The 19,495-nt window shown below is 46.1% G+C and overlaps 1 protein-coding gene across 3 annotated transcripts in view; it reads right to left on the bottom strand.

Annotated features, from left to right (window-relative positions):
• LOC147430650 (30-kDa cleavage and polyadenylation specificity factor 30-like) overlaps positions 1-19,495 on the bottom strand; it is an 82,173-nt gene that overhangs the window by 27,484 nt on the left and 35,194 nt on the right. For all 3 annotated transcript variants that reach the window (XM_086493247.1, XM_086493248.1, XM_086493249.1), the window contains 2 exons: positions 5,120-5,282; positions 4,907-5,017 (listed from right to left, as the gene is read on the bottom strand). In XM_086493247.1, the coding sequence (XP_086349373.1) occupies positions 4,907-5,017; positions 5,120-5,282 (274 nt within the window). The remainder of the gene's footprint in view (positions 1-4,906; positions 5,018-5,119; positions 5,283-19,495) is intronic.

Here is a 19,495-nt window from a genome sequence, read left to right as displayed (position 1 = left end):
CAATTCATTTACGCTAGGTAAAATGGCTTTGAAACAATAACTAAGCCGTTTGGAAACCTCGGTCAAAGAGGTGTTACAAGAAGCAGCTATAAATCTAGGCTTTATAGGGTTCTTGTGGAACTTCCAAACGGTATATAAAAAAGGTAATTTAGGCTGGCACTTAAAACCAAAAGACTTACAAAAGTCTTGATGTTTCAAGATAACCTCTTGCATTGAAAGATCACAATCACAGTAAGTCTGAGAATTTACTTCACCTAACAAGCATTCTAAATAGAACTTTTTGCACGTAACAACAAAGTTATTAGAGTACTTATCTACATAAGAGATTACAAAATCACGATGAAATTTCCTAAGAGCATCACGATCAGAAGAAGATAAGCTATTCCTTCCTGAAGAAATGTTCCGAGAGCAAGATGCTAATTTCAAAGAAGCTTTCTTGAGGATTACAGACTTCCAATGGGTAAAAATACCTTGAACTCCTAAAGACTCCTCAAACTTTACTACGAAACTAGAAATTCCTTTCAATCCACCAAGATTGTGTCAGTTTGGTCTCATAGGTCATTTTGGCCTTTTGAGATATTTAATATAACATTTCATTTCATTTGTGTGTGTGTGTGTGTGTGTGTGTGTGTGTGTGTGTGTGTGTGTGTGTGTGTGTGTGTGTGAGAGAGAGAGAGAGAGAGAGAGAGAGAGAGGGAGAAGTGTATTACATAGAAAGGCAAAATACCAATTACAAATTCAGCCTTAGCCAACATCTAGATACAACCAAAGGAAAAACAAACCCCAACAATAACACATGGTGCATAATCAAAAGGGAAACAGCCTAAGGATCGGTACAAGAGGCAGTATTGCAAGCAAACAAGTGTAAAGAGGGAACCAAGGAGAAGGGGTCCAAGCAATGCAATCCCTCAAACAAATTCCTCCGGAGCACACTGAACAGTGGCTTACCCATTGGGACAGCATACCCAAAAGATGGATAGGTTGAATCCTCTATGCACTCCAAAGAAGTGCTAATATGATCTGCATCAAATCCATAGAACTCTATGTGGAATGCCAAAGTAGGAAGCATTCCTCCTCTCCAGCAAAACTGATAAGAGTGTCTAAAGGTCCTCCAAGACAAACACCAATTGGAGGAGGATTTGATGCACGTATTCGGAACGAGGACGGCGAAACGGGAACGGGGGCCAGAACGGTAAACCTAAAATATGCTTAAATTAGGCTAGATTCAAGCTATATGTTAGTAGAAAGCCACACACACCAATTAGTCCAAGTAGAATCCTATTCAATAATGCCTAAGGCTTACACGAGGGAGAAATGCTAGATGCTAGCATCGCCGCGATCCGAAAACTTCACCGGACCATTCAATCGGTAGGGCTTAAGACTCGAGAGTGACCCTTGAGGGAGGGATGGAGCTTGAGCCTTGCAGCTTGAACTTCAATGAAGGCTTGGAGCCTTGAGGCCCAAGGGAGAGGGACAGAGAGTTTGAGTGAGAGGGAGAGGGTGAGGTTGAGAGCTTGAGAGTGATGGCTTTGAACCTTGAGGCTTGAAGCCTTGAGGGAGAGGGAAAGGGCGAGGTTGATTTAGAGCTCTTGGGAAGGACAAGCCCCCTCCCAAAGTTCAAAAGAGCTCCCCCAAACCACCTCTTTTTTTCAGAAAAGATCACATTTTTCAAATTTGGGTGTTCCGCATACCGTTCCCGTCTCCGTTCCGAGGATGTGCCCCGCTTGGGAACGCGTTCCGGGAAAGGGAAGCCCGTTCTGTCCGTTCCTTGTTACTCTGGATGACTGTCTGTCTCTCTAATCATACTGGACTCCCCATAGCATCCTCTATCTGGCAACCCACCAGGCAGCGAAGATAATCATAGTCCATGACATTCTGAACTGCCTCTAAGGTCTCGTCAATGAGCGCATCTGACATTCTGAACTGCCTCTAAGGTCTCGTCAATGAGCGCATCCACGATAAAAGAATCTGTCCAAATCTGATCATGTAGCGTCTGGAATCAATAATGTATCATAGGCGACCTATGGTTGAAGGTATACAGGACTGCATCTTTAAAAGGTGGTCCATGCCAATCTCTTAGTCATAGCAAGGATCTTTCTAGCCGCGCACTCTCTCTCTAGAGAGTGCTTATTCTCTTTCTCAACCTGAACTTTACTGCTCTCTCTCTAGAAAAGTTCTCTCCTAGAAAGTTTTAGTTTTCTCTCCTAGCAGCCGGGACCTGTTTTCTATCTCCTGGCAGAACCGTCTCTTTAGAGTCTGCTAATGTCTCTCCAGAATTTCTGGCAGATTTTCTCTCTCTTGGACATGAAAAAATCTCTATCCATTTCTCTTTATCCCGTAAGAGAGAGTAAGTACCCGTCTGTACATCTCTCTCTCTCAAATGGGGACTCAAAATAAGGGCCTTCTCTGAGCCCAAAAATGCTGAGATTGTTTTTTTTTGTTTTGGTTTGGGTGTGTGTGTGTGTGTGTGTGTGTGTGTGTGTGTGTGTGTGTGTGTGTCTTTGCACAACTTTCAATTTGGGGCTCCTTCTTGAGTGACACTTGTTTATAGCATGTGTGTAGACTTGCTTTTGGGGATGCCCCTAACTTGTTAAGAGTTTTGGCATCTCAAGTGAACTGCCCAATGTGATCCCATTATTTATTTTGGCTTTTGGGAATTTATTTCACTTATTTGTCAAAGTCTGGGTAGGGCAATTTACTGAGGTGGCTATATAAGCAACCCTCAGCCCCCATTGTATTCATATCAATTTATTCATTGCCAAGGTTGATTGGTTCAGGAGACTCTTCTTCTTCTTCTTCTTCTTCCTTTCTTCTTCTTCTTCTTCTTTTCTTTCTTCTTTCTTCTTCTTCTTCTTCTTCTTCTCTTGCTCCTCCTCCTCCTCCTCCTCCTCCTGCTCCTCCTACTTCTTCTTCTCCTCCTTCTCCTTCTCCTTCTTCTCCTTCTTCTTCTTCTCCTTCTTCTTCTCCTCCTCCTCCTCCTCCTTTCTCTTCTTCTTCTTCTTCTTCTTCTTCTCCTTCTCCTCTCTCTCTCTCTCTCTCTCTCTCTCTCTCTCTCTCTCTCTCTCTCTCTCTCTCTCTCTCAAGTTTGGTAGATTGGTTATGCCATTTCCCTCTTGAATAACAGGTCTTGAGTTCAACTCTCTCGTCAGATAGATCTTTAAGGTCTCTTGGGATAGTTTCCTACAACGTTAAAATACTCTTCTTCCTAAGTGTGTGTGGGTGTGGGAGTGTGTGTGTACTAATAAAAAGAGGAAAATGGTATAACCTTTCTACCACCCAAGTGTGGTAGATTGGTTATGCTATTTCTCTCTTGAATAACGGGTCTTGAGTTCAACACTTCTCGTCGGATAGATCTTTAAGGTCTCTTGGAATAGTTTCCTACGACGTTAAAATACTCTTCTTCTTGGGGGGGGGGGGGGGGGGGGGGGGGGGGCGCGCGCACGCGCTAATAAAAAGAGGAAAATGGTATAACCTTTCTATCACCCAAGTGTGGTAGATTGGTTATGCCATTTCCCTCTTGAATAACAGGTCTTGAGTTCAACTCTCCTCGTTGGAATGATCTTTCAAGATCTCTTGGGATAGTTTCCTACGACGTTCAAATACTCTTCTTATTCTTCTTCTTCTTCTTCTTCTTCTTCTTCTTTTTTTTTCTCTCTCTCTCAGACCTGGTATTAGATTCACCACATGTAACCTTTTGGTCTCATAGGTCATTTTGGCCTTTTGAAGACGTTAATATTACATTTCATTTCATTTCATCATCTCTCTCTCTCTCTCTCTCTCTCTCTCTCTCTCTCTCTCTCGGCCTCTACGCTTCCCCATTGTCGACTTTGACATATCTTTGGGAGCCTCTAGGGCCTATAAAAGAGGACTAGGTGCACTTGATTAGGGGACACACAGAGAAACACTCACACGGTGTTTGAAGGCTAAGAGTTTGATTGAAGGACTTGCAAACTTTTTCCATCTGATGTACACACACTCCATTGATTAAAAAAATCCATCCCTCTTCAGTCTCTTCTTCAGTTCAGTTATTCAACTGCTGTACGAGGTTGATGGAAATGGTTCCTGAACCAGACACGGTTAAAGCATTTCAAATCTTGAAGATTGAGGTAAGTTCACTGTTTTCGCACAACTCCTCACCGTAAATCATGATGCACAGCAATGAATCCATGTCTTGATGACAGGCAGTACCAAAAAACCATAAGAAGGCACCAGAAACACATAATCATCTACACAAAAAGCTGCAGAAAAGCCTTCCATTTACTACTGTAGGTTGTTGCGAAACAATTCTACACTCAGAATTGGAAAACCTGAAAACACCATCGCATACGTGCCAAAACCCCCAGAGAGACTCCTGGGTTGAGCAGTTCTGACATCTGATGAGAAAGTTAAAAAACGTGTTTTCTTCCCATCTTTCACTTAGGATCTCCCTTTAGCTCAACAAATTGGCCACATGTCCAACTCGCACTACAAGGCTACCGCTAATCATATTTATATAATACACTCCATACTTAAGAGAGTATCTCGATTCTCTACCAAGGCTTGGGATTTACAGAAGCAGGAGCCATGCACTACTATCATTATAGTCTACATGCACACACATGCAATCAAATCACAAAAACTTTTATCGAATAACGCCCAATGTCATACCAACTAGAGCAAAGACTGCAACCAAACCTGCAAGGAGGATTGAGATTATCCTCAGGTTTCAAATCTAACAGAGTGTTCACTGGTGACGCAGTTCCCCCTATCCTCTTCTCTATTGAGCATTTAGAGCGAATTTTTAAGGTAGTTATAGCTTGCTATAAATATTGCTCAGCTGAAAGGCTGGTTTGAGAGTGATGAATAATGGGAAGTGCTTCTGAAGATTTTTTCCTTATGAGCTTCTTAAGTAGTAAAAATTTAAAACCTTAAGCCATTTCAGTCGAAAATTACGGCCATAATGCGCTGTCCCATGAGCATACTTCCAACCTCCACCACCAACAATGACGCCAATCTTTGACATCATTCTTGCACAACCCTACCACAAGAAACTTGCATCAGAAATCCAACTGAACATACCACCAAAAATGAAATAATATATAATAAAATAATAAACTGTGGGAAAACAGTATCAATTTACCTGAAAGTGACCTGTCTCATTCACTGAAAAGATCAAAATGACATTATCGCATGAATCAAATGCTTCATTAAGCTTGGCTTCATTGTTCCGGTGAGTTGCCCATAAACCTCGCGCAACAGATAGCTCCAAGTTTTCACGATTGCTGCTTTTAACTATGAAAAACCTACATTGAAATTTCAAACTTAGTTTCTAATTGACATGCATGCACTCAATTTGCTGAGGACGAGGTTATGATGGAAACAACAACACCAGTACAAGTCCAAATGAGCATGCAATACCGCAAATTATATGTTAGCAACCATCAAGACCGCAATACGAGCATACAGTTGAAAAACGTGGCACTTGTGCGTATCTTCTGATCAGCCTTCTGACAAGTTAAAATTCGACACCTAGACAACCTAGACAACAGCCAACAGTTCAGAGTACTAGTACCTTCACGTGCAAAAAGGTGATAAGGGTATGAGAGACTAAATTTGTTGTTATATTCAGAGTAAGATATCTTCTCAGGGTCGGAGTAGAAAAGCAAAAAAATCAGCTATAAAGCTACAAACCGGCAAGAGATCATCCTTAAACTTTAAGCAATGCCAGCGACAGTCAAACAGGTCCAATTGCAGAGAATGCTTGCTCCTGAGCATGATAAGCCAGAGAAACATGGAACATGAAACATGAACAGGTACAGTCAAAGGGACAGATTAGGAACAGGGGAGCGCAAGGGAACAAAGCGCACAATTTTCAGCTCTACACCCCAAAATTTTATTGTGCAAGATACTCCGAGCCTCAAGAAGCCTAAAATTTCGATGTTGCCGTGTTCACTAAACCGAGCATCAACCTTGGCTCTTTACTCTTGAAGAGGGAGAGACTCACAATGGTAGAGGTACCTTCGCAAGAGGGCTTGGGAAGATGAGAGCTTAAGCCTCGCTAAGGCTAGAGGCTAGTCACTTGAGTCTTGACATTTCACCAATGAGAGAGGAAGTCATTACAGTTTCCCCTCCTATGTGGTTGTTAGTAGCAAATAACCCAAAGCCACTAAAAGTGACACTCTCTTGTAGCATCCATGCACTAGTTGGTCAGCTATGTCCCATGGATTGACAATTTATGTATGTGGTTCTCGCTACTCTACACATGATATAGTGTGGTTGGAGAGCCTCGAATAGTGATGGTGGCTCCGGTATCTACCACCCGGAGCAAATTAGGGAGTGAGGTCTTTTTTGTGGCTGTGCCCAGCCGTTCATGAGTTAGGTGTGCCAATGTTGGCGTGTTGAGCCATGTAGGCGGACAGGAGGTAGGATCCCTATTCCTAGCTCATTTGGGGATCAAAGTCTTTGTTTTGGCCATTAAATGCCTTGTGGAATTCTCATTCTTCAAGTAGCAACTTCTGTTGATATGGCATTTTTATGTGTGCCTCTACTTTATCCATATCGTGTGGCTATACGTGCAAGTCGAGCATGTTAAGAGGGCCCCCTACAACTTGACACTGCCACAAATCTTTACTTATTTCCTTGCTTAAACGTGTGCTACTTAGCACGAACGATGGTTCCTTTTATTTCCTTATAGAGAGAGAATGAGAGAGGTAGAGATGTGTAAGAGGGGGAGCAAGAAATGAAATGAGAGAGGTGGAGATGTGTAAGAGGGAAAGAGAGAAATGAAATGAAATAAACTAATATATTAACGCTTGCAAAAGGCCAAAATGACCTATGAGACCAATCCGTTACAAACTGGTGAATTTGACACCATGTTTGGGTACAAAAAAAGAGATACTTAAATGAATCTAGCAAAGCTACTAGCTAGAACTGTGTGGGGGTAGTAAGAGGGGCAGCGAGAAATGAAATGCGAGAGAATGAGAGAGGTAGAGATGTGTAAGAGGGGGAGAGAGAAATGAAATGAAATAAAATGAGATATTAACGCCTGCAAAAGGCCAAAATGACCTATGAGACCAATCTGTTACAAACTCGTAAATTTGACACCATGTTTGTGTCAAAGTCGGCGATGCGGAAGCGTAGAGACCAAGGGGAGTAAGCGCGCGCGCGAGAGAGAGAGAGAGAGAGAGAGAGAGAGAGAGAGAGAGAGAGAGAGAGAGAGAGAGAGAGAGAGAGAGAGAGAGAGAGAGAGAGAGAGAGAGAGAGAGAGAAGAAATGAAATGAAATGATATATTAACGTCTACAAAAGGCCAAAATGACCTATGAGACCAAACTGATTACAAAGGTGAGTCTAGTACCAAGTCTGGGTACAAACAAAGAAAACTACAAACTAGAAACTAAGATAGGAGTGCTACCGACTCCTATGGGTGGCTGGTAAGCTGAGCAATGGTATAATGCCACAAAGGTACAAAATGGGGATAAGTGTCACCATGATACAATATAGCAATAGCATGAAGTTTATCCTCATCGACACTCATGGTGTCGTACTAGAATCCTGTGGATCCTCTGCCGCAATCTCCATCGGTGCTGCGTGGCTCCCCTCCTCAGTCGTGGTCTACTCGATCTCCCCAACTCTATAGCTCGGTCAATGAGAGTACCACTGGTGTGTGTATGGGTGGGAACCGAGCTCTGTGGTGGTGGTGGCCCCTCTGCCTCTGTGGTACTGGGACTGAAGAAATTTGAGATGCATCTTCAGGACACTCTTTCTATGCCCTCTCAATAGAGAGTCTCTATGTCTCTGTAGCTCAAGTAGAAATAATCCGAGAGAGAGAGAGAGAGAGAGAGAGAGAGAGAGAGAGAGAGTCTCCTGAACCAATCGACCTTGGCAATAAATAACTGAATGTGTATACAATGGAGGCAAGGGGTTGCTTATATAGCAATCCCAGTAAATTGCCCTACCCAAGACTTTGACAAATAAGTAAAATAAATACCTAAAAGCCAAACTAAATAATGGGATCACATTGGGCAGATCACTTGAGATGCCTAAACATTAAAACCCTCTTTGTAGCTCATAGTGGCCATCAATAGTGAGACCAAGTCGATGAAGAAGCTACCATGGACACCCCCAGAAGTGGCCACCAACTCGATACACCTCGGTGTTACTCTCCTCAACTTTGTACCTGAAAGTAATGTCATACTACGTCCAGTAATCCCCATTCGTGAACTATGAACACATCACGTCCAAAATATAAAACTCCAAGATACTGAACTGTTGGAACACATCATGTCCATAATCTAACCAACAACAATGAATTGGCTAGCCCATCCATAGTGTTTTAGACGTCTGATTGGTTCCCTGCCAGATGCATGTGCAGTGAACTCCGACCTACGGGTCCAAACACCAACAACTTGAACTCCAACACAAGGTCCAAATTATTTATAAGAAGCATTGCTTGCCCCTCTCTGCCACTCACAAGCCTCTTTGTGGCTGAAGCTAGTGGTGACACCTATCATTGACTAGAAATTTGACGTCCAAGCCACTGTGGCCACCACCACGAGTGCCATGCCGATCTCCTCTGTCAAATCTTTATTACCCTAATCTCTGTCCAGCTTGCCTATGACCTTGTCTATCTGTGAGTTCCTGCTTTTGCCTTTGGCTTCACAATCTCGAGCCAAATAAAGCGTCGAATCACAATAATAACAACTGTGGCCGTACCTCTCAGGTACCGAGGCAACTAACTGAGTACTGGTACTACCATCCGTGCCCAACTGACCTTTGCCGTTGTCCTCTAGAGAACTCTATTTGTTTTTTGACTTCATATGTTAGGTGCAGCTGAATGATTGTTTGCGCTTTGCTCAAGATGAGTGCTCCGAACTGTGCTCAAGGTTCCTTTTGTTCTTATGGAAGGGAGAGCCTTCCGTTCTTAATGAGAGAATGCAATGATCACAAACAAAGTGAATGGAAACTGTGCGTGAAGGTGTATGAGACAGAGAGAGAGAGAGAGAGAGAGAGAAGAGAGACACGACACTAGAGACGTTGTAAAACCCTCCTCCGAAGGCCCCACTCTCGTCGACGAGAGTGGTCTACTTATGATTGCACAATCTGGTACAAATGGGAATGCATATGACTGATGCAAGTCTATGACGACGGGGACGACGAAGTCGACCTAAGGGCTGAAATCTGCAATCTTTCTACTGCTGTCCAAAACCGCTATGGGCTGAAATCTGCAAATCTTGTATCTGCTGAATTCTGACTCTATGTCGATGGCGACGATGTCGATGGCGACGATGCGACGACGACGCGCTGAAACCACAGATGCTGAAATCTGTGTTTTCCGGGCTGAAACTGTAAACCTTGCGGAAACTGACCGTGCGGCGAGGAACTGCTGCGGGAAGGTGAGATCTGCGAGGTTCGGGACTTGATCTGCGGGTACTAACTGCTGAAAACTGAAAACGCTGATGTTCCTTGACTTTCCATCGCGATGATCTGCAAAAACGCTGAGGTGGTGCTGCAAATCAAAAACGCTAGGGGCTGAAATTGGTCCTTCTGTCACCGGGATTCTGCAAATGCAAAAACGCTAAGCTGATCTGCTGTGTAGCGATGGCGCCGGGGCTGATCTGCTGTGCACCAACACGCCAAGGCTGATCTGATCCCAAAACGCTAGCTTTAGGCTTCTGCTCCAAAAACGCTAGGTCTCCTGGGGGGTTCTGCTGAGAAGTTGCCTGTTGAGCGTGGAGCTCCTGCTGCCTCTTTTGCCATTTAGTGCTAACTTTGGTTTGCTTATATACAAACTTAGCAAAATTGCCCTACCTACTTTTGTTGGAAAGTCACTTAAATTAATAAGTGAAAAATGTCAAAAATAGGGAAAATAGGCTAAAATCACTGGAAAAATCCCCTAACTGATTCTAATGGATTCTGATGGGATTACTGATGATCATGCTGTGTGCAACCAGAGGATATGCATCTATGCTAAGTGATTGGGCATGCACGGTCTACGAATAGACTCACAAAAAGTGCCAGATCACTTCTAATCTAGACTGATTGGACTGACTGAACCCTGATCATGTTGTAGCTTGTCCACGGACACATAGGGTTGGATGTGTCACGTGACATCATAACCTCAAGCCAAACAAATTGTCGGGTTCCTTGAGAATTGTGCCGGTGTATAGGCCGCTAAATGAATGGTTGACGATCCGTTATCCATAGCTTTTTGTTGCTTTTGGTCGTTGTTGTCGAGGGTCTCAAGCAAGGGAATGCCTGGTTGAAGTTGCAAAACCTCGTACTTCGTACGGAAATGACTCCCAAGCCGCACAAACCACTTCTCTGCTACTCCCAAGCTGCTCTGCACCCGCCGCAATCCCTCTCTTCAGTTTGCTTGCTCAAGCCACGTGACCTTCCCTTATCTGAGAGCTGCCCTCCACTTGCTCACAGCACTCAGTGTTTCAAAACGTCGGGGCATGCTTAGAGTGTTGCAGAGGTGTTGGGCCACCTGCGTTTCAAAATGCCACGTGCATCGGCTACCGTCGCACAAGGGAAATTGGGGAAGGCGTTGTTGCTCCACAAGCCTAACTCTGCGTGCGTTCTAAAACGCAAGGGGAAGGTTCCTCTGTACAGCCGATGGCAGGTGCCGCCTTGGGAAACAACGCGTTGCCTGCCTTCTGCTAGGGATCGTTTCGACACACCCACAGGGAGGCTAGGCCAGTAGAACCGCTACCAGTCGCTAGCGTTTTAAAGCGCCTCTGACACAAGGAAAACCGGCGCCGTTGGGTGGTGCGTTTCAAAACGCAAGAGCGGGGGGGGGGATGAGTGTTGCCGCAGGACAAAATTTTTTTCTTCTTCTCTTCGTTCCCCCACGCCAAGGCCTTCAAGGCACCTGCTCAGTCAAAGTCGACGATGCGGAAGCGTAGAGACCAAGGGGAGTTAGCACGAGAGAGAGAGAGAGAGAGAGAGAGAGAGAGAGAGAGAGAGAGAGAGAGAGAGAGAGAGAGAGATTTTTTAATGTCTATAAAAAGGCCGAAGTCGGCCTATGAGACAAATCAAAGTACATGAGGTGGGTGTCCTCTATGTATCCATAAAGGATACAAGGCACAAAAGTAAAAGTAAGTTATCCTATGCAATGACTGGGGGAGGAGGTAAGTGATACAAGGGTTGGGGGGGAGCTCCAAAAATGGGGGGGAGGGGGGGGGGGGGGGGGGGGGGGGGGGGGGGGGGGGCAGATGCAAACCTATATGCTGGGATAAGTACAAACATGAGATGCTATCCTATCTCTAGCTCCATCCAATCCCATAGTCAGGATGTAATACATAATGCATGGGCAGATAGGGTGTGAACAATCCGCGTAAGATGGCGGTTGGATCTGCGAAAGCTCGAATGCGTCGCTCCTCCAAAGATCTATAGTAGTGCTCCTCGATCTCCTGAATCTCTCTCAGGTGGCGAGGTGCCCTACGTCCATGGGTACTTGGGCGTCTGCGAGCTCGGACTTCCTCAGCCTGCTGTAGAGTCACTCCTCTCTGGATGGTCGGAGGTGATGGTGCTGCTGTGGGCCTCTGAAAAAAGTCCGTGAGCTGTGTCTGGCGATCATCTCTCCCACCTGATGCCGCCTGGAGGAGGGAGTCCCGATGCTATTGTGCCTCTATGAGGAAGCAGCCGAACTGCTGCTGGTCTCTGGACTCAAAAATCTAATGTAAGGTGGACTGATCTGCAAACAAGGTCGGCTGTCTGCCTCTAATTTCCTCATATACTCTACATCTACATACATAATGCTCCTCGCAATCAACCTCTGTTGTGCAAAGTCTGCATATCCTCTCTGCTCTGGGAACATGTGCAGCTCTCCCTGCCTCAATCTCTAGTTGGTGTGATGATACTCTGAGTTGTCCAATGGCAACCCATGCTCTATGTGGCATGTATACATCCATGTGGATGTATCTCGGTCTCTGGATGAACCCATCTGCTGAAATGGTCTGGAAGTGGTCTATGTAGTATTGTCTCTTCGTAGGAAGAGACTCTCTGGGTGTGATCCATGTCTCATTGATGTATAGCTGCCAGAGATCCTGTCGAAGAACTCGATTCCTCTCGGTGTGTGAGAGGCGTATGTGAGGGGAGTCAAGATCATACTGAAAAGGAGGCAGATCCGTGATGTCCAAGCCATGGGATGTAAACCACTCTATGACCTGTGAGTACCATGCCCTCGTGTCCCCCTCCTGATGCAGCTGTATCAATGCCTCAAAAGCTCTGCGGGTGAGTCTGTCCGGTGGGAGCTGTCGCATGCGCTGGATGAAACAAGAGAGAGAGAGAGAGAGAGAGAGAGAGAGAGAGAGAGAGAGAGAGAGAGAGAGAGAGAGAGAGAGAGAGAGAGAGAGAGAGAGAGAGAAATGAAATGAAATGAAATGTTATATTAACGTCTTCAAAAGGCCAAAGTGACCTATGAGACCAGGAAGTTACAATGCGGTGTATCTGATATCAAGTCAGATTAGCAAAATAAATTAAATTAGGGATAACAAGATATAAATACTGCGGAATCCTAAACTAAGCAGATAGGTGTGAAAGGCGAAAGGCAATAAATAACTGAATGTGTATACAATGGAGGCAAGGGGTTGCTTATATAGCAATCCCAGTAAATTACCATACCCAAGACTTTGACAAATAAGTAAAATAAATACCTAAAAGCCAAACTAAATAATGGGATCACATTGGGCAGTTCACTTGAGATGCCTAAACTTTAACAGTTTGGGTACAAAAAAAGAGATACTTAAATGAAGCTAACAGTGCTACTAGCTGGAACTGTGTGGGGTATGTGTGACCACTGATACAATGGGTGCCCAACAAGAGGGTGATATAATGGGTGATGAATCTATCCTCATTTGTACTTTGGATGTCGGAATAGTAAAGGAGAATGACACCCGATGCAGTCCCAACCAACCCTCTCAAGGGCCCCCCACACCGTTGTCAATGTGATATTTGCTTTTGATTGCACAAATGGAATGTGCACGCATGCAATACCTCAATGCAGACTCTACTAACTTGAATAGGGGAATGTCGCCGTGGTAACTCTTCAAAACAAAGCACCTCTGGGGCTGATTTAATGCACGTTTGGATCCATCTCGATAAGGGGCTATTGATGGCCACCAACATGTAGATCTAGGGCTGATTTGCGCTCCCTATGTGAGGGGCTAAAGGCCGGCTACAAAAAACACAGATCAGGGTGCAAAAATGCAGCCGATTTGTCGCGTAAAGCAGGGCTGAAAACGCAGATGATGATGGAGCCAATGATGGACAGAAATGGGAGCACTCGATGCAGCCAGGGAATGGCCGGGAAGAGGCTCAATGGATTACAGAAGGTCCGGGCTGCAACAGGGAAGGTAGCGTTAGCAGATCCACCGCGATTCTGGCGACGAAAAGGGCTGAAAACTGAAAATGCTGGGCTGATTTGCTGATCTGGGCACTTGCTCGCGATGTAAGGACCAAAACGCTAGGGCTGAATTCTGGTGTTGGCTGAAGATGACGCAAAACCCTGGCTGATCTGCTCTTTTTATAGGGCAATAAAGAGAGCAAAATGTTGTTCATGAAGTTTTTAGGACTTAGGTAGGGAAAACTTGGAAGACCATGTTATGAAAATAAATCATTTGAAATCATTTATTGATAAACTTGACTTAGCAAAGTTTTGGGGTGAAACTGTCACACATCTGCTAACCTGGGAATCCGATGGACGCGGGGAATGGCTCATTGGATTCATCTAACCTAAAACTACATACACATCATGCCAAATGCCCACTATAGTGTAACAACAACTATCGAAACTCTTGTACAAACCATTTATGCAAGAGTTCCAAAACTGGAAAACCTAATCTAATGGTCTCGTCCGAACATGCAAGTCATGCGAGCACGCTCACAAATTGCCGTTTCTAATCCTCCTAGGATTCTAGACACTCCTATCTAGAGATATGTACAGAATAGGCTCTGGGAGTCGATGAAGCATGTTCACGTGGCACACAGAGCCTTGTGCACGTGACACTTACTTAACATAAATGAAAGAAAGATCAAAAGAATACTTGTCAAGATCTCTATATAGATAAGGCTCCCTGCTGCTTCGCTCGCCATCGCCTGAGGCCCCATCCCCCCCCTTCCTGCGCACGCTGCTCCCTCCCCGCCTGCTCGACACTGCCATTCCCCTCCCTCACGCCATCACTCTCCTCCCCCTAGCTGGTTCGCGCGCTGCCTGGTCTGCCCTGCCTGCTGTCCGCTGTCAACATCAGCGCGCAGGCCCTGTCTAGCCCGCCTCGCCCCAGCCCATCAGCCCCGCCTCAGCCCGCAAACCTGCACCACAGCCCGCCAGCTCCGCCACACAATCCCGCTCTATCCGCGTCGCCTCTCCCCCCTCCTCCCCTGTTTTCTGCTCGGCTGAGGTCGTCATTTCCTTTGACGCCCTCGAGCGCAGAAGGCCATCGTTCGTCAACAATTCTTCGCCCTCTCTTCACAGCAGCAGACACAGATGGAGGCTCAAGCTCCGCCACAGAGGGACTCTGATGAAGTCACACTCGCCCGACCCCGCTGAGCCCACTATTCGACTTGCTTTCTCACCGACAGAGCAAGCCACCCTAGCCGCAGAGGTGTAACGCCTACAGGCAACTTCCGTCATCTGCAAGATTCTCGGCACCAGACCCAACAGAGGAGAGTCGCGTGATCTTCTCGAGGCCCGCCTTCTCGCAGAGGTGGGCAAGATCTTGGACGTTCAGTTCCTCGGACGAGGCTACTACCAAATAGAGTTTGAGACCTCCGAGATGGCGTCCAAGGTCATTGCGATGAGCCCCCTGACCATCCGAGCAGTTCGAGCCCACTTTTGACATTGGAGACATGGTTTTGACCCGGCTTCACATGTTCTGGTAGAGGAGGCAGACCTTCCTATCTCTGTCTTGAGCAGGAGAATGGAGGACCGCTTCGCTGTGAGTCTGCTCCGATCTTGGGAGCAACTGAGGCGAGGCTTGGAGCAGCGTCAGCCTACTTGCACGGAGGAGCGCCTAAGACAACCCCTTCTTTGGAACCCCATGGTTAGCACTCAAAGACGCCACTGGTTGGTAGTTGGCCTCATGTTTCCTGGGGTCCCATGGCACAGGGTCCGCACGCTCTCTAGGTGACTGGTTACGGTTTTCAGGTTGTCAGGAGCTCCAAGACTTGCAGCTACAGGGCATGAGAGGGGTGCAAAGCATGTGTCAGGACATCTTAGAGGCAGTACGAGCTGAGTGGCTCACACCTCTCGAGTCAGTAGCACCGAGATGGATGGGAGCCTTCACGCGACTGGAGGTTCTCATCTAAGTTCGGGCTTGCTCAGAGACTATACCCTCCCTGTTTTTCGAGCTACAGGGTGAGGGACGCTTACACCGACTTGCAGTAGAGGCCCCGCAGGTGGCAGAGTGTTGTTTTCAGAGGATCCGAGTGGTGGGCATCTGTGGGAGGACTTGTGTCATAGATCCCGACCGAGCAGCTCTTGAATCTGGCCATTGGAGACTGTGGGCTTGGGAGAGCTGTCCACTTACACGAGTACAGTGGGATCCTGGAGAGTGGCTCTGGAGGGACCCTTTCTCCTTTGTAGACCACCCAGGTGTCCCTTTCTTTCAGTACACTGTTCGACTGGGATGTCACATACTGGCAACACAGAGAGAGGCTCATCCTGCTGTAGCACCTCATTGGCAGGAGGAGGGTCTCATAGCTGAGTTCTTGGCAGCTTTTTGGAAGAGGTTGTGGGACTCCAGACAGCCGAGACGAGTCACTTTGTTCCAGTGTTTGGTTGCACACAGATCTACAGCAGTTGGTAGCTGGCTAGTACATAGTGGTCTCTCGGTCGCGCGTGCAGCTTGTGACCATCTTGTGGAGAGTCAGCGTCATTGTCTTTGGGACTGTCCTTTGGCACAGCAGGTGTGGTTTCATGTCCTTCGGATGCTATGTCCACTGCTCGACAGTACACTTGGGGGGCAACTGCTTGGTCCACTCTCACGGGCCCGGCACTTCAGTTTGAGCTATCCTCCACCAGCACGATGATAGTGATGGTCGACCTACACTCCAGCCTGCCACAGAGCTCACTCCACAGGAGTGGTGCAGTGAGAGAGAGGAGTGCTGGGAGCTCATCAGTGGCCTGACACTCTGGTTCATCTGGCAGGCTCGTTGCTTCCGCATCTTCGAGGCTCACCCTGTAGCACCAACAGAGACTGTTCGCAATCTTTGGCTAGAGCTGATCCATACTCTCAGAGGACAGCTAGAGAGACTCCAAGGCAGCTCCGACCGCATGCGGGAGCGCAGAGAGGCTTTCCTTCGACTCTGGTGTCCTGGGCCTTTTTTCACCATGGTCCAGGGTGTACTCAGATGGCATTACCGTCCACCTGTGGCTCTTCCCTCCTCCCATTTCTTGATTCAACCTCATTATACGTATGTTGTTTTTTCATTGGGAGTCTCCCCATCTTGATTGTTGTAGCCCTCTCCTATAGAGGTGGTTGTAGCCCCATGGGCAGTTTCATTAACTAATAGAAGGATCTTTTTCTTGGGGGAAAAAAAAAAAAGATCAAAAGGTGCGAACGGTATGTACAAGTACGTGTACTGATTTGAAGGTATTGTTCACTCCCAAAAGTATGAGTACTAGACCCAACCTTGGAGAGAACGACATCAGATTGGCTCCAAAGTTTGGCATCCCTTTCAGTATTTCTTTATCCTGTGATTCATCATGGCCACCATGAAACGCAGGTCGGCAGGCCGAGTGAAACGTTTCGAACCTCAAATAGTTTCGTTGATCAAGTGAAACACATTCCGTCCCACTTACAACAAGTTACCATAATTCAAGGCTTTAGGCCCTTTCAAAATCCATATATGCACAATTTGGTTCCACGTTTCACTCTGCTCTATCATTAGACTAAAACATTTCATGGTAAAGCAATACGTTTCAAGGTTTCGCGGTGGTGCTGACTGTGAATAGGAATCACCGATTTGCCGCCAATAAAGACAAAAACACAATGTAACCACATGTTGGACAAGAGATCCTTTGAAGGTATCATTTGACGTTAAGCACCACTGTCAAGGATCCAATCTCAAGTCTTGAAACACAAGAGCTGTCTCAAACTCCAATGTCGTATGAGAAGTCTCAAGGAGAATCTCTCTAGATGGACAAAGGCTAGGGCCTGGCACTGCAGCCACAAAAGAAGAGGACTCTCCAATCCACTTTGAACACTTCTGCTAACAATGACCTTTCTCACCTCAATTATGGCAATGCCGCTCAACTTTCAAAGCTTCTCTCTCATAATCCATCTTTTTGTTGTTGCTTTTCTTCTTTTCCTTCTGCTTCTTTATGTTGGAAGAAGAACATGTCAAAGCTTCAGAGCCTGACTTTCTCCCCACATTGCTTTGATAAGAGCCCAACTTTCTCCCCACGTTAAACCGGTCCTCCTGGTCTAATACCATTGGAACTATCTCCTCCCGAGTACGAGTGTCCAACTGTCCACTAGTGATGATCATCAAAGAATAGAAATTGGAGTAACCAGGAGGCAACTAAGCCAAAAGCTGAATAGAAATTTCCTCCAAACTGATCCTCTTCCCCATATGAAGTATCTCATGTAGGAGCTCTTGCATCCTGTTGATAGGGTCCCTCATGGTTGTCTGCTTCACATCCAGAGTCCACATCTGCACCTCCAAAGCAATCCGCCTCATCGAAGACACTCGATCATATAGAGGAGCAAGTTGATCCCAAATCATCTTTGTATCCTTCATCAGCCGGTTGTGTTAACAACCGGCTAGAGGGAGGATCCCGTCTAGATCTGCAACAATTGAAAGCTAGAAGCTAGAAGCTAGAAGCTAGGGGAGAGAGACGGGGGGAGAGAGAGAGAGAGAGAGAGAGAGAGAGAGAGAGAGAGAGAGAGAGATTGCAGATGACCCAAAACGCTTGCTCAATGCAATGAAACTAATGAACAAGGGGGATGGTCCCTATATAGGGACCGCCGCCGGCCATTGCCCGACTCCCCCACTAAATCCCACGACCCAATAAATGGGGGCGCCTTGGGAAAAATATGCCACATCAGATGTAAACATCAATTTGGCTAGAATCTTCAATAAAGTGAGGCTCTGACCCTAAATGACCTAGAAGCAGGAGTCCTGCCTCATGCTAGTCTACCGAATGGGCAAATAAATGGCTTGTACCACAGGAAAATGTATGTCTACCTCAAATATAATCGGGCATAGCCACAAAGCTGCCCTCACTCCCTAGCCTGCTCCCTCGGAGATACCGAAGCCACCACCAGACAAAAGATGAAACTCTTAACAATCTAAACATATTCAAGAGTACCAGACAAGAAAGACTCAAAGAAGAACTGCTCGTAGTCAGAAGGACACCTAGGCGCGGGTCAGTTACAAACAAAAGTAGAAGAGAACAAATCGCTTAGTTAAGCCACCCCCAAATCAGCCATCACTTTGGAGTTTTCGGCAGCCACCCCTAGTGGCTTCGATAACTTGAGGAAGATCCTACATGGCCAGCCTAGTCAACCCCACAATAGAACCTCCAGAATAGCATCCCATCTGCGTTTTTGAAGGGGCCAGCTTTCTCTTATGCAAGCCTTTTTCTGTCACTTGATCACGAGACAAGCTTGACAAGTCCAGCAGCTCTTACGTTTCTGACTGCGAATCAGCCCTCAGATTCGAGAAGCAGCTGCCCTTGATCCGAGTCAGATATCAGGGAGTCCGAGAATCAGATTAGCCCCCTGGATCCCTGTGTTCATATTATTTTCAGCCAAGTAGAACTTAAATCCAGGAGCCCCGGCCCCCACCTCCACCGACATCAACCCCAAGAGATATCTCGCACAAGGAGTCACTTGGAGCCATCCAGTAAGAGAAGTTATCAGCATTCAAAAGAGCAAACAGCCAATGCAAAGTCATCTATCGGACCAATCTTCATCAAAGATACATTCTCATTGCTTGATGCTCATTGCATGAGCATCATGCTATGATCTGTTGTGCACATCGTTTATGCAATACAGAAACAAATACCCCTTTGATTACGAAGCGGGAAGCCTCTGAGAGGATTGGCTGAGACAAGGACACTCTCTCTCACACTTATGTTAAGATTATGCATGAGGGCATTGTTCCAAGCTATACATATGAAGGTTGAATTTTTTCTTGGACATGGTAAACTATCACTTGCAACGTCTTTAAATTAGAAGTCTTTTCGAATTTCATGCTTCATCCTATGATAGGCATAAAGGGGTTGATTCGACAACAGAAAGAAATGTGTCTGTCTTCTACCAACCCACAACCACAAAGGATGTTGACCATCCGAACTAGATGCAGTGTTCTTTTCTCATTACCGTTAGATGTGGTCTTGGATGAATTTGTCAGGGATGAATCCTTGGCTGACTTCAACTTACCCTTGTTGTTCTTCATCTCCTGAAGTTGAGCTAATCAAATAACATTGTCAAATATCTGTAGGTCATTTGGCCGCCACATCGAGCTTTATTGATTGGTCTAACCCAAAGCGAAATGCCTCCAACCTCT

This window comes from Adiantum capillus-veneris, chromosome 21 (assembly GCF_014529385.1).
Source record: "Adiantum capillus-veneris isolate H3 chromosome 21, ASM1452938v2, whole genome shotgun sequence".
NCBI classification, from domain to species: domain Eukaryota; kingdom Viridiplantae; phylum Streptophyta; class Polypodiopsida; order Polypodiales; family Pteridaceae; genus Adiantum; species Adiantum capillus-veneris.
Note: the sequence above shows the minus strand (reverse complement) of the source record. Positions and strands in the feature narration are given on the sequence as shown.